The sequence below is a fragment of the Chenopodium quinoa genome, unplaced genomic scaffold (assembly GCF_001683475.1).
Source record: "Chenopodium quinoa cultivar QQ74 unplaced genomic scaffold, ASM168347v1, whole genome shotgun sequence".
In the NCBI taxonomy this organism is placed as follows: domain Eukaryota; kingdom Viridiplantae; phylum Streptophyta; class Magnoliopsida; order Caryophyllales; family Amaranthaceae; genus Chenopodium; species Chenopodium quinoa.
In genome coordinates this window covers 664,670-679,601 of record NW_018744718.1, presented here as the reverse complement: position 1 = coordinate 679,601, position 14,932 = coordinate 664,670, and the positions used below count along the sequence as shown (strand labels likewise).

Genomic DNA, 14,932 nt, shown 5'->3' with positions numbered 1-14,932 from the left:
CCCCCCCTTATCTTCCTATCTTCTTTATTTTCCCCTCTTTTTCTTCATTCTCTGCTACTCTGTTTTTGCCACCCATTAATTCTTTCTTCCCAAACCCAAAAATATTATTTCACAAAAATAAAAAAGGAAGAAAGAAAAATGGCCCCAAAATCAGGTCGCAGTAAAGGGCACAAACCAAAATCCGAGAAGAAGAAGAAAGAGGAAAAAGGTTGATTAATTAATTATCTATTATTTTTTACATCATTTCTTGATGTTTTTATTATGTTCGTCTTATTATATTGATTGGGTTTTGATTCTTTAATGGTGGGTTTGCAGTTGTTCCTAGTGTTATTGACATTATTGTCATTACCCCATATGACTCACAAGTTACTCTCAAGGTATATATCAATGTTTGGAAATAATTGACACGTCGATAGTGTAATTTGAACTAGTAATTCGATTCGATTCGATGATTTTGAAATGGGATTGTTTTTGCCTACATACAAATTTTTTGATATGTGTATTTTTTTGGAATGTGAATGAAGGGGATATCTACTGATAAGATATTAGATGTGAGAAGGTTACTAGCTTCAAATGTAGAGACATGCCATATTACCAATTACTCTTTTTCACATGAGGTGAGTGTAAATTACCATTTTTATTGCTTATATTTTTGTATTTTATTCATATTATGGAATTTAATCATTGCTGCTAAATTTGTGATAATTAGGTAGTTTTTGGGATTTAATTGCTGTTAAATATGGTTTTCAGGTAAGAGGGCAAAAATTGAATGACAAAGTTGAAATTACATCTCTGAAACCATGTGTATTGAAGATGGTTGAAGGTATGGTTGAACTGTGTAATTGTTTCAAATTCAATTGAAGTTGTTGATGCAAAATTGATTATTTCGTGTTCCACGTGGGATTCTTAATTTTTTATAAATGACATGAAATATGACCAATACTTTTTTAATAAATATTTACTTAAAAAAAACGTTGATATACTTGATAACAATTATGCAATCATAATCAATCTCATAAATAAACTATTTATAAAAATTACATAGTTTAGGAAGTAGTCAAATCTGTGCGGTTATTTGTAACCATATTTTCGTTTGATTTTTGGTTATTTTTAACTTCAAAAAACAATGGAAAGCAAAGTATATAAAGTTAAATAAAAAAGTAGGGCATAATAATTTATTTAGTTTGTAGTTGACAGTGTATGATAATGAGTATATTATTACGTGATAAATATATAATGTGGACAACTTTAATATAAAATAAATTAATCAAATGTTGTATTTTATTTTGATAAATTATAATACTATGTAGGTTCCCCTCATACTTATATAGAATTAGCAATTGTTAGACACTTAAACGCCAAGGAAATAATTAACCTCAAAAATAGTAAACAATAAGGGATAAGGGGCAATGCATGTAAAAACAAGGTGTGACAATGTGTTTGATTGAGAAATATAAATTAAATTGATAATTGACAAGATAAATGATAAAATTGAATACATAATTTTATGTAACGACAAGCACTTTTATTTTAGTATTTGAAAATAGGAGAGTACAGTAACTCTTGAAAGGGTGAATATTACAACATAACTCTCAAAATAGAAACTCACAAAGGAGTATTACTAAGTTGGAATAGTGAATTCGTAAAAAAGTTAAATAGTACAAAGAAGTGTAGAATATAGGCTTGTGTACGGTATGACTTCTTGTGTTGTGTTGTGTTGTCTTACGAAATGCCCATGACCTATATTTATAAGTGTAGATGGAGCTTGGACGAAATGACCGGATTATTCTATAAAATTGCTCCATCATTCTTGTATCTATAATGTTCAAGAAAATTCACGAATCATGTATTATATTCTAATACCTTACAATGTCAATAATGCTCCAGAACATCTAATTAGGATATTATTCTACAAAAATCAAGAACAAGTAATGACCTTCCTTGATTATTCCGAAAGCCTCTAGAATATACACAATACTCCACCAAAATAATGAGGTTATAAATTTGGGCCAATACGCAACATGAAGAAAATATTTTAAATATCGCAATGAATATTTGTACAGAAAGTGATAAGACAATCTAAAATTGTGTGGTTATATAATACTTTAATAAGTGATAAGATGTTGAAAATTATAGTGTTTTATGTTACAAATTTCTAGGATTGTTATATTGGTAAAATTGCAAAAAAAAGCTTAAAAAAATGTGTTGTTTATTTGTTTGTTGCATTCAGTCAAAAGTTGGACTACAAATATCAAATCATTGATCACTATAATATAAAATCAAATCTGTGTTTTTTATGGTATCTAAGGGAATGAAGAATATATTGTATAATGTATAAAAATATATAATTAAAGTAAAATTAAATTATAAAATATTACCAACTCACCTACCATAGTACCATGTAATCGTGCAGGCAATAACCATGAGTCCATGATGCTTACCATTTTATGTATGTATCATGCACAATTTTATCATTTTTGATATTAAATATACCAATAAAAGGTGCAACTTCATGCACTTATTAGTGACTATAGTAGTGTATATTCTTGTCTTTTACTTGTAGTTAGGTACTTAGGTACAATTATGCAATCATGGGGAATCTAATGGTACATGAAATGTGCCGCATATGTGTATATCAGTTACTCTGACTAATTCAGTTGGAAGTGTATAATTTTAAATTAGAGATTGAATTATGTTTACATCCGTACCTTTGCAATTCTAATACATGGTAAAATATTTCAAAATTGTACGTTGTAATACGAGTATAAATTTAGACTATTGAAAGATTAATAAACAGTTTTATAGAGAGTGTATAATATCAAACAACCTCGATGATGAAATTAAGAATGTGACTAAAATATACACTCCGTACCATCAACCTTTATTATAGATTAATTCCCTAATTACGTTGAAATTAAACCAATTAATTTAGTTGACGTGCACAATCTTAAGGTACGTGGGCAACGTGGCTATATTAAATTCGGAGTATCCTTCTTATTGTTGTTGTTGTACGGGATATAACATTCATTTGATTGATACTTTCGCTTCTCGTACAGTGTACAGCTACATAGCCTACATTGTGGCTAGTTACTACAGTAACAATTTGGCTAAATTTATGCAATTTTTTTTTTTTTTTTTACAGATGAATATAATAACAAGGCCGAAGCAATGGCCCACGTGAGGAGGCTACTAGACATTGTGGCATGTACAAGTTGGTTTAACAAGCCCAAAGGACAGCGGCCCACATCATCCGACCACAAATCGAAAAAGAGTAAGGCCCACAGTCCAATACAAGTGGGACCACCTCCATCAAATGAAGAGCTCAGAATTCAAAATGGACCGTCCATTTCTGTTATCTCAGAAGAAAATGACATGGCTGCTCTTCATCCAACACCTAAACTCTCCGAATTTTTTGAGTTTTTCTCTTTCTCTCACCTCTCTCCTCCTCTTCTTGGTGGGTCCTACTCTTTCTTCCTCACTTGACTTTTTTTATTTTATAAAAAAAATAAATAATAATTCTAACTTTCTAAGGCATGAGTCATGATTGGCCAAATTGCATGGTTGGAACTTTTGTGATTTTTGTCATAGTGTGGTTGGTGTTGTATTCTAGTGTGATCTATTTTGAGTCACATATTTTTTTTTTGTTGTTTCCAAAATTAGGTGGCTTGGAATTCACCATAAAATATTGACTTCTTGTTTTAATCAAAGAATTATATGCTTACTTGTTGAAGTTAAAAGGAGAACTTGTATTATGCATTTGGACAAAAGTATATTTTGCTCTTTTGAAAACTTTTAAAACAAATGAAATGATTAATACACATAATTTTTATATCATTGAACACACTTAATTTTAGATACACTCAAATGCATGTAATAATTTTAAACTTTACAAGTTGATAAGGTATTGATTATTGAGTAAGACACTACGTACACTCTACATGTGGTTTGTTTGCCTTCTTTGATGTAATGTTAAGTTTTTGCAATTAAATTATTGTTATATAGTCACAAATTTTGTTTATATTCTAATATGTTTTTTTTTCCATGTTATTTTCATATACTAATGAGACGGTTGATTTACAGGTATTAAGAGGTGTGAAAGAAAGTTGGAAGATAAACGTGATGGGGACTATTTTGAATTACAGGTATATATCTGTTTTTCTGTATAGTCAATTTTATATTCCTTTTCATGTGCTGGTGTGTTACACATTTTAAAATGGACATATAGTTAATCAGTTATGTACAGTGCACATTTTGAATAGATATTGGATTTTCTAGTGCATGATTATGACCTATTGACCTTAATTTTGACACAATAAGTGTATTGTCATATTGATGGGGGTCAGGTAACGCATTTATACTTTGGTTTTCTAATGGAAAAATGAAGTGTCTAGTTTTATAAAAAAAAAAAAATTATATGACACTATTGAGTGACCCAAAATTAAGTAAATCAAATACAAAGTGACTGGAAAATGCTAGATTTACCCACCAGGAAATCTTACTAATGATGACCCAATGAAGTTAGAAAATATGTAGTTCTACTTTCGTTAACTTTTAGTTGTAATTTTGGGGTATTATTTTTGAGATACTATAAAATATTCTAAAGTTACAACTAAAAGTTAACGGTGGTAGTATTATAATTTTGTGTTATCAATTATATTTTCGAAATGTCCAAGGTAAGTGAACCAAATGGATCCTCAAACTCTATACCTATTAAAGTGTATGCTTGTGCTATTGGACCTGTACAGATTTTGAAGGATCCGGAAAAAAAAATACTGGGTAATGTTTGATTAAGTGAATAAATTTTCTTTCTAATTAAGAATAAGCTAGATGGTCAAATTTAAAATTAACAATGTTGTCCAAAATTAGAAAGAATGGAGTTGTAGATGTATGTTTTCAAAGAATAATGTCTGAATTTACATATTGGAATTGAACAATATAATCTTGACTACAAACTATAGTTGTTTTCAGCTTACAAGTAATTCTAGATTTCGAGTTGAAGATTAATGGTTTAAAATGCAAACAATTGTCATGTTATTGTAATGCTGTTGTAGTGGTTCTAGTTGTGAGTAGTTTACTAATGCAGTTACATATAGATCAAGATTTGCAATGGGAAGATAATACAAGTCGTTGCATCCAAAAAAGGCTTCTACACTTTGGGCAAGCAGTTAGTACAATCTCACTCCTTAGTGGATCTCCTGCATCAACACAGCCAAGCATTTGCTAATGTGAGTATACTTGAGGACTAAGTTATCTAAAAATTATGTAGTTGTATGTATCTTAAATTCTTAATTCTAACTTAAGCGAAAAATTTGTGTTCTTGTTTTACTTCATAGGCATATGATGCACTTATCAAAGCGTTTGTGGAACACAATAAGGTAATGCTCGCAGAATGTGTCTGTCTTGAACCTATTTACTTATACTTCGTACATGTTATGCAAGGAAATTGAACTCATGAAACAATGTGAAATCTCAGTTTGGCAATCTACCTTATGGATTCCGTGCAAATTGTTGGCTTACCCCACCTTCGCTTGCCGAATCTCCATCAAACTTCTCGCCCCTGCCAACTGAGGATGAGAATTGGGGTGGAAATGGTGGAGGTCAAGGAAGAAATGGTGAGCATGATCTTCGGCCTTGGGCTACAGAGTTTGCTACGTTGGCTAGTTTGCCTTGCAAAACTGAAGAGGAGAGAGTGATACGTGATCGAAAGGCTTTCTTGCTTCACAGTTTATTTGTCGACGTGTCAATCTTCAAAGCTGTAGATACTATTCGCCATTTGATTGAATCAGACTCCTATGGAAGAGATTCCCATGAAAGCCGTGTGGGTGACCTGTTTATTGTGGTTAAGCGTGACTTAGCTGATGCTAACTTGAAGCCGGATGACAAGTCTCTCTTCTGTGAGGAGTCTGAAACTTCTGCTAGAGGAGTTGTTCAGAGAAATTTGATCAAAGGGTTGACTGCAGATGAAAATGTGACTGTTCATGTGAGTTTTATTTCTAAACAATATGTAGCTTCAATTGATGTACTTGTGAAGGTTTGTTAATGAAGTAGTGAACGTCTTTTTTTTTTTCAGGATATTTCTTCACTTGGAACTGTCACTTTAAGGTACTGTGGGTACACTGCGACTGTCAAAGTTCTTGGAAATGTCAAGAAGAATTTTGAACACCATGATGTTGAAGTTGAAGATCAGCCTGATGGAGGAGCTAATGCCCTCAATGTTTACAGGTTAGTATACGCTTTAATTATGCTAAATTCCTTATTACTCCTTTAATTAGCTTTAATCACTGTTGTTTTAGAAAGTATGACATTTTTTCCAGAAATCCTAATATTGTATATGTAACACTGATTTTTCGAATGAATGTATGTCTACTGGTATACGTACTTATATGCCCCATATTTCTGCATTTTATATATGTTTGCAGCTTAAGGATGCCCCTACATAAGCCAATTAACGCCGAACTCTCTGGAGAAAGCACATCTCCCGTGGCACAATCTGATGAACTAGAAAATCCTAGATCTCAAGTCATAAAGATACTTAATGATAGTTTAGTCAAATTGGAAGGGGAGGAAAAACCTGTGGAGGCTGAAGCGGGCATTAGATGGGAACTTGGTTCGTGTTGGGTACAGCATTTGCAGAAGCAGGAAAGTGAAAAAAATCCTAAGGAAGCTGGCAATGAGAAGAGTAGTGAAGCTTCTGTTAAAGGTTTGGGAAAAGAATTCAAATCGCTAAAGAAAAGAGAGAAAAAGCCGAATAGTGTGGACTCTTCAGATGGACAAGAGGAGAAAGAACCTCAAGTTTCTGGCCCTGAAACCAATGGCTTCTGCAAAGATACCGAAGTTTCTGAGCTGGAAAAGCTACTCTCTGAAGAAGCTTTCTTACGCTTGAAAGAATCAGGAACTGGTCTTCATCTTAAGGTTTCTAAGCTTTCCTAACTAGATATATATATCCCTTTGAATTGATGGAATTTCTTTAGCTGATTAAATCATCTTTGTTTTCTGTCACAGACTATAGATGAACTTATCAGTATGATTCACACCTATTATGATGAAGTTGCTTTACCAAAGCTGGTAATTAATCGCCAACTATTTAGCTGTATTTGATTTTCTTTGTATGTACCGTTGTCTAACACAAACATTTTAAATGATCTCAGGTGACAGATTTTGCTTCTCTTGAACTTTCTCCTGTTGATGGACGTACACTTACAGATTTCATGCATCTCAGGGGACTGAAGATGAGCTCTTTGGGTCGTGTGGTGAGGAAACTGTTTAAATCATTTTATTCAAACTGTTTAAATACTAGTCAAAATTGTCAAATTACTAGAAGTGTCTTAATAGCTTGTTTTTCCTTCTTGTGCTTTTCATATTCTTAACTGTCTTTAGTTGCCCCTTCCATTTTTTGGGGCTAGGTGATGATCTTTTTCCTAATTTGATTAATCAAGATATGTTTTTCTTATGTGATTCAGGTCGAGTTAGCTGAGAAACTTCCTCACATACAATCCCTATGTGTCCATGAAATGGTCACCCGGGCTTTCAAGTATGTTGTGAAAGCTTCTGTTGCTTCTGTTGATGATGTGTCACAAATACCAGCAGCAATTGCAACATCTTTGAATGTCCTCTTTGGGTCCACTTCTACTAATAATAGTGACAATGCCGACTTTGAAGAGTATGAGCTTAAAGTTAGGTGGTTAAGGGCTTTCCTCTTAAGCCGGTTTGGGTGGAAGCTCAATGATGAATTTCCTCACTTAAGGAAGTTGTCAATTCTTCGAGGCCTCTGCCACAAGGTTCTTTTTTCTTTGATAGTGATTTTGTGCTCCTTGGACCTTTATATCCTTATTCATAGCACTGTATTAATCCTGCTATCCTTTCTAGGTTGGTTTTGAGTTGGTTCCAAGAGACTATGATGTCGATGCTCCACACCCTTTTAGGAAAGAGGATATTATCAGCATGGTTCCTGTATGCAAGGTAAATAACTTTCTTAATTTCCCTTTATTTTTGTTTTCATTTGTCCTTTTTTTTTCCCTCTCCTGGTGGACTAATTCTTGTAATTATACTCTGCAGCATGTGATATGCTCCTCTGCAGATGGCCGAACTCTGTTGGAATCTTCCAAGGTAGCTCTAGACAAGGGGAAGCTAGAAGACGCTGTTACTTATGGAACAAAGGTATGTGTTTAGAGTCAACTTGCTACAAACTGTTTAGTGTAGATGTGTTACAACTAATTGTTTGTGCTGTCCTTGGATTACAAAAGATATTCTAAATTTCCTTTATTTGTGTTAAATTTGAAGGCTCTAGCAAAGATCATTGCTGTATGTGGTCCCTATCATCGAACAACTGCAGGTGCTTATAGTCTTCTTGCTGTAGTCTTATACCACACAGGAGATTTCAATCAGGTAATGTATTGTTACAATAGCTGGTTTGTAAAACAATTCATATAAATCCTTCTGTCTTATATATTTCGCTGATGTGACAACTGATCATTCTGTTTAAGTAATGCCATCTTCAATGAACAATGTTTGCCTACCATAGAAGTTGGGTTCTTGTATGCTAACTTCAGATGTTTTTAGCTTGGATATTGTCGTTACATGGATGATAGGGCTGAAGTGATTTTTTTTTTCTCCCCATTTTCAGGCTACCATTTATCAGCAAAAGGCATTAGATATCAATGAAAGGGAACTTGGTCCTGATCATCCTGATACTATGAAGAGTTATGGGGATCTATCAGTATTTTATTATCGTCTCCAACACATCGAATTAGCACTCAAGTATGTTTAATTTATTCACCAACTTGCTTTTCACTAATTTGCATGCTCTGCTAGATATTCATCCCTCTATTCACTCTTCTTACATTAAATTTGACATCCTATTGCCAGGTATGTCAACCGTGCTTTATTTTTGCTCCACTTTACGTGTGGACTATCGCACCCAAATAGTGCTGCAACTTATATAAACGTAGCCATGATGGAAGAGGGGATGGGGAATGTCAACTTTGCTCTCCGCTATCTCCATGAAGCCTTGAAATGCAACAAGAGGCTCTTAGGAGCTGATCATATCCAGGTTTTTTTTAACACTATCCTATCTTTTTGCTTTTGCTGTTGGACTCTGGCTTGTTTTTGTCACGAATTGAACTTTTCTATCCCATGTATGAACTTTTTTTTCTTGACAGTGATACCATTGGATTTTGTATCAAGTAATTTTTTGCTTCTTTGATTGTTGCTCTCAGACTGCTGCCAGTTATCATGCCATAGCGATTGCACTTTCATTAATGGAGGCCTACTCACTCAGTGTTCAGCATGAGCAAACTACGCTCAAAATTCTTCAAGCCAAGCTTGGAGCTGAAGACCTTCGTACACAGGTAATTGGTGGTCTCATAGTTGACATTTCGTCAGTTTGTATTTTTGTTAAGAGTTTGATCAATAAAAGGTCTCAAGACTCATCCTATGAAGTTTTTTGATTTTATAGGATGCAGCAGCGTGGCTGGAATATTTTGAATCTAAGGTAATCGAACAGCAGGAACTAGCAAGGACAGGAACACCAAAACCGGATGCATCCATTGCTAGCAAAGGGCATCTTAGGTACTAAAAATGTTTGCCTGAGTTGTTGTAGTTGGAAGTAATGCAAATGGTAATTGTAAGGTAATCATGATGCTAACTGCAGTAAGCCTAACTTAATGCAGTGATATGATAATTATATAACAATGCTTCAGGCTGGAATATAAACCTCTATAACTTCTCAGTAAATAAACAATAAAGTCTAAGAAAGAATAAAATGATAAGAAAACAAAAATAAAAAGGATAACATGGGCAAACTGTTGTAGTAAAAGTCTTCAATTAAGCAAATTGAATATGATTTCTATGCAATTTAGATGTCTTACAGGATTACAAACGTGTCGGTAACTGATTTCGCTGTTCTTTTTGACAGTGTATCGGATCTCCTCGATTTTATTAGTCCTGATCATGACCCTAAGGGTGGAGATGCTCAGAAGAAACATAGGCGTTCAAAGGTATATATATACTACATAAACCATTGTTATAACTATGTGCATTTGTGCATTTTTAGATGTCTGTTACTAATTAACTTGGGCAAGTTTGTATAACATGTTTATACGGTTTTATTAGATATTGCAGGTTGCTGAAAACATTCAGGGTCAGGAGCAGGGTCAAGTGTCAAATGGCTCAGCACCTGAAGATCATGACATAATAAATGATACTGTTGTTGTGGAAGAAAGAACTGTTATTAAGGAAGAAGCAGAAGAACAAATTCCTGAAGAATCAAATGATAGCGATGTTACTATTGGTGAGCAGGTTGTCTTTGGCGAGGCTGTTGATACAAGTTCAGATGAGGGGTGGCAAGAAGCCAGCACGAAAGTGCGTTCTGGTAATGCTAATGAGACCAAGTTCCGTAAAAGACGGCCTAATCATCTGAAAGTAAAAGTCAATCACTCTGTATCTTCAAAGGCTAAAGAAAATGGCCATGTATCTGGAGTCATGCCAAGAGAGCAGAGAGTGATGAATCATACCGTGAACTTGAAGGAGTCTTCTCCACCAAAGAAATCAAGAACTCAGGTTCAATCGAAGAAAACCGTGACTGCTTTAGCTTCGAAGGCAATTTCCTACAAAGAAGTTGCTATGTCACCCCCAGGAACTATTTTCAAGCCTGTGCAGCAGAATGAAGAAACAGCTAATGCAGAAGAAAACCAGAAAATTCCTGAAATTTCTGAAGATGTTAGAAAAGGCGATGATGCAGATGATGTGAATCTTGTTCATGAAGAAGAAAGTAAAGCTTCAGATGATATTACAAATTCTTCTCCACAAGGTGAATCGATGGTAGCTCCTGAAAATGATGAAACGCCGTGTTTGGATAGTCAAGAAAAGGCAGCCTTGGAAACAAAAGGGTCAAAACTCTCTGCTTTGGCGCCACCCTTTAATCCAACAACCCTTGGAGCAACTAATTTTTACGAGTTCCCTCCTATTTCTGCTAGAGTTGCATGTGGTCCAAGGTCACCTTTGTATTACAGGACAAACCATTTTGTGCCAGCTAAACAAGGTGGTGCAACAGTCATGAATCCTGATGCTCCTGAATTTGTACCTCAGAAATTGGCAGCTGATGCACCTCCATCTCCTGATGTGGTAAAGGATGCAGGAGAAATTGATGGAAAAGAAGTATCGAAAGATGATCGATCAAAGAAAAGTACTTCTGAGGCTGAAAAGGCAGAGTTAGCAAGGCAAATTCTACTCAGCTTCATTGTAAAGTCAGTGCAGAAGAGTTCATCAGATCGTTCAAGCGAGTCTGCTAGGACTGTAAAGAAGTCAGGAAACTGGCAGAATTCTTCAGAAGCTATAGCAAATGACAGTGCAATTATCAAGATTTTCCAAGGAAGTGAAGAGAAGGCAGATGGGGTTGTAAGATCAAATGATCCCGAGAAGATCAATGCTAAATTTGCAAACAAAGTTGGGGATGGAGAAGGGTTCGTTGTTGTCTCAAAACGTAGGAGAAATCGACAACATATTGCTGCTAATGCAGTTGGGAATAACATAGTATACAATCAACAACAATCAATTTGCACTTGAAACAATTCTTTTGCAGTATTGCAGCATCATTTTTGGGGATGTTGCTGAGTAAAAGTACATATATGATGGGAAGAATCATCGTTGTGGAACCGATGAAGCGATGATTATACTCCAATGGATTGTTAGTTATGACAATGGAAAGACAAATCTGTTTCTCTTTTGTAGATTTTGGCTGATAATATAACAGCAGCAAATAAATTTTTTCTTTTCTTTGCTTTTGTATCAAATAGTTTCAATTAATGTGTACTGAGGAGTGGGAATACTTGTTCATTTATGTAATATCATGCTTGCTTCATAAAGTTAAACTTATACAAAAATTGGTTCAAAAATCAGTTATAATTGAAATTGTTTATAATTTTACCTATATTTTTGTGAAGTTTTTGTGAAAAGAAGCAAAACCTAACTGTTAAGACTTATAAGGTGGTATTCAAGACCTAGGATCAAATCATGTATTCATTATCCGACTTTCTCTACAATTGTATAGCAATACTACAATACTACAATTGTATAGCAATACTACATGATTATGTAGTTTAACTAATTAATTGGATATGGTGGAAACAAAGATCCTGGTGTGAGATAGGTTGTAGACTAAAATTGTCCAAAAATTGAAATTCCAAATATAAATTAAAGATATTATACAATTTGTTGCATGTTACAATTAATTGGTTCCAAAAAACATCACTTCTTTCATTGATGAGTTAAGCATGCCATAAGGAGTAAAAAAATCTATCTTTGATTTTAACATTGGTGATATATCTTTCATTTTTACTTAAAATAAAAAAAAGGTTAAGTACAATCGTTACGCAATTTAAGATTAACTAAATACTTTAAAATCATGTTTAATGTGTACTCATGTCTTTCACATGAAGGTTACCACAAGATAGTTGCAAACTAGAATCAAAAGCATTTAGCAAGCGACAAATAAATAAGACTTTTATGAGTGTAAATGGTAGGTGTTTGTCGCCTGTTAATTTTTTTTTCCCAGCTGTATGTTATGCGTGTGCTTGTAGTTGCTTCCTCTTCACACTTTTCAATGCTTATCTATTAAGTGCTGGATATAAACAGATTACGGGAAAAAACAACCTCAATTGAAGGATTATATGGCATGTAAGACACTTAATTCAATTTTCAATTATATTGCATACATGGTAAACAATTCAACAATTCAAACCCTTGATTGGAAGGGGGAATCCTTAATTATAGGCCTCAAGTAGAGCCAAGCAATTGTCATGAAATGTGCATTTAGGACCAATAACAATCCTCGATCACAAACCAATACAAGTTCTTCTTGACTTATTTTTTTCTCCTTACTCATGATCACCCAAAAAACTTTCCAATAGATCATATATTATTCTAACTCTACTCTCAACCCATTACACTTATCTTTGGTGTACGTATCTTAGCATATGATGAACTCCCTAATAAAATGCATCTAGTCGGTATGAGTAGAATATCGAATCATTTCAAAGTAATTATGGTCATTAGATAACTCCTTGCCAACTTGTCCTTGCGAGCTTATTGAGAATTTCAAGATTCATCCATTATTGCGGTGAAGACTTAATTGGCGGATATCTACAAGATTTGACGGATATATATATGAGGAATCAATAAATTGTATAATTGTTATGAAAGTTTAAACAATTTACAAATTTCTTGTAGCATAAAAGATGTGAATTTATATTATTAAAAAAATTTAAACAGTTTATAAATTACTTGTAGCATAAAAGATGTGAAAAGTTTTTGTTGTCCATGGTTTCCTAAGAAAAAGAAAGATCAATAAAAATCCTCCTTGATGTAAACATAGACTATCATTATATAATAAGTGTAATATCTTTCCTCTCTAGGCTATAGCTAATTAAGATTTTAAATTTTTGCTACAATGATGTTTAACCTTTTTCAATCCAACACTAAAGATAATCAACTATTGGAGAAATTTTGCATGTAGTGCTCAAGACATCTAATTTTATATGTAAAGAATAAGTTTTACAACTAATCATTAATTAGATATACCCCATAACATCTTGTTATGCATGCTTTTTGAGACTTTCGATATCATTCATTATTATCGAGACACGAATGTTTGTCTTACCAAAATTTCAAAACATCCTTATCACCTTATCTCGTTTAAAATGTACAGTCTGTACACCTTTTTACCTTTGATGAAATGTGAACCATAACTAATGACATTAAAAAAAAATGATTAAATCCACATTGTATAAATCAACCATGCCAATTCTCTTTGCTATATGATTAAATAAAAAACTATGATACAAAGACCACTAATTAGAAAACCGATGGACTTAATTAATTTTTCTATTTTCCCAGCTAATACTTCTAATTTATAGTAGAAGTAATCAAGTAAACAATTCAAAATCATAGAAATTAAATTAATTATTTTAACCTTGACCATTATCTCTAGGAGAATGAAGAGGGAACAAAGGCAAGAGTTGAGGCTCAAAATCTCTACTACCACCACTTAATGGACTAACCGGATGCAAATAAAACCCTTTCTCAGCAATAACCACCCTCTTTTCTTCCTCACTCATGCTACCACTAGGTTAGTCCTCGGGCTTCTAACCCCGAGGCCTAACCCATCCAACGTCGAAACGGGCGAAACCATAGCCACATCATGCCCTCCTCTAACCCTAACATGCCCATTTAAAGGCCCATGATGATTATTATTATTATGAGCATTACTATTATTACTATTATGATTAAGCTTGATCATCTCCAACTTCCTAATAAGCACCTTGTTGCTGCCTCCTCTCATGAAGCTTAAACCCGGCCCCATCCGAACCATCCCTTCGGATGGAGCCACACCTTGAGACGAGGAGGCGGTCGTATGGGATCCGGTAAGATGTTGGACGATGGCACGGAAGTTGGAAGGGTCAGCTTGAACAAAAGTTGTGTTGTTGGTGGTTGAAGAAGATTCATAGGTTGAATAATGCATGGAATGTTGTTGTTTGTTGTTGTTGTTGTTGGTAGTAGTGTTAGAACCCATGACAATAATATTTATAAGGTTTAGAAAGAAAGCAATAATAATATATGAATATATATTATATATGAGTATTTATATATAAATACATGTATATTTCTTAAGGTATATATATATATATATATATAAATATTTAGAGGAAATTTCTTGTATTTATGAAAAAAAAAATTGAAAAAAACAGCTAGCTAGCACTTGGTTATAAGGTGTACCGCGTGGGTTAGAAGGGGGAGGAAGTTTGTCATGCCATAAAGACGGTTTTCAGTGATCATAAAAATGGTATAGATGTGGATGGATATGCATGGGCTAGCTAGCTAGTTTTAATTTTATTTTATGTTTATTAATAATTTAAATTAATTTAAATGTTTGTTGGTA

At 33.7% G+C, this 14,932-nt stretch overlaps 2 protein-coding genes across 3 annotated transcripts; one reads left to right on the top strand and one right to left on the bottom strand.

Moving 5' to 3' along the window:
- LOC110703219 (protein TSS-like) lies at window positions 1-11,856 on the top strand. Of its 2 annotated transcripts, XM_021880977.1 has the most exons (23): window positions 1-208; window positions 316-377; window positions 525-617; window positions 751-823; window positions 3,143-3,454; window positions 4,081-4,142; window positions 5,094-5,225; window positions 5,334-5,375; window positions 5,474-5,980; window positions 6,071-6,222; window positions 6,420-6,912; window positions 7,003-7,065; window positions 7,149-7,250; window positions 7,461-7,778; window positions 7,867-7,959; window positions 8,056-8,157; window positions 8,281-8,385; window positions 8,624-8,757; window positions 8,866-9,049; window positions 9,216-9,347; window positions 9,455-9,567; window positions 9,914-9,995; window positions 10,111-11,856. In XM_021880977.1, exons 1-23 carry the CDS (start codon window positions 139-141, stop codon window positions 11,560-11,562), a joined length of 4,878 nt encoding a protein of 1,625 aa, XP_021736669.1. In that variant the 5' UTR covers window positions 1-138; the 3' UTR covers window positions 11,563-11,856. The 2 variants fall into 2 exon arrangements, with proteins under 2 accessions (XP_021736669.1, XP_021736668.1); XM_021880976.1 differs by having other exon boundaries at window positions 7,867-8,157.
- A 1,860-nt stretch (window positions 11,857-13,716) lies between these two features.
- Window positions 13,717-14,540, bottom strand: LOC110703079 (VQ motif-containing protein 11-like). The gene is made up of 2 exons (XM_021880836.1): window positions 14,144-14,540; window positions 13,717-14,102 (listed from the first exon to the last, which is right to left on the bottom strand). Exons 1-2 carry the CDS (start codon window positions 14,513-14,515, stop codon window positions 13,962-13,964), a joined length of 513 nt encoding a protein of 170 aa, XP_021736528.1. The 5' UTR covers window positions 14,516-14,540; the 3' UTR covers window positions 13,717-13,961.
- Window positions 14,541-14,932: the final 392 nt, after the last annotated feature.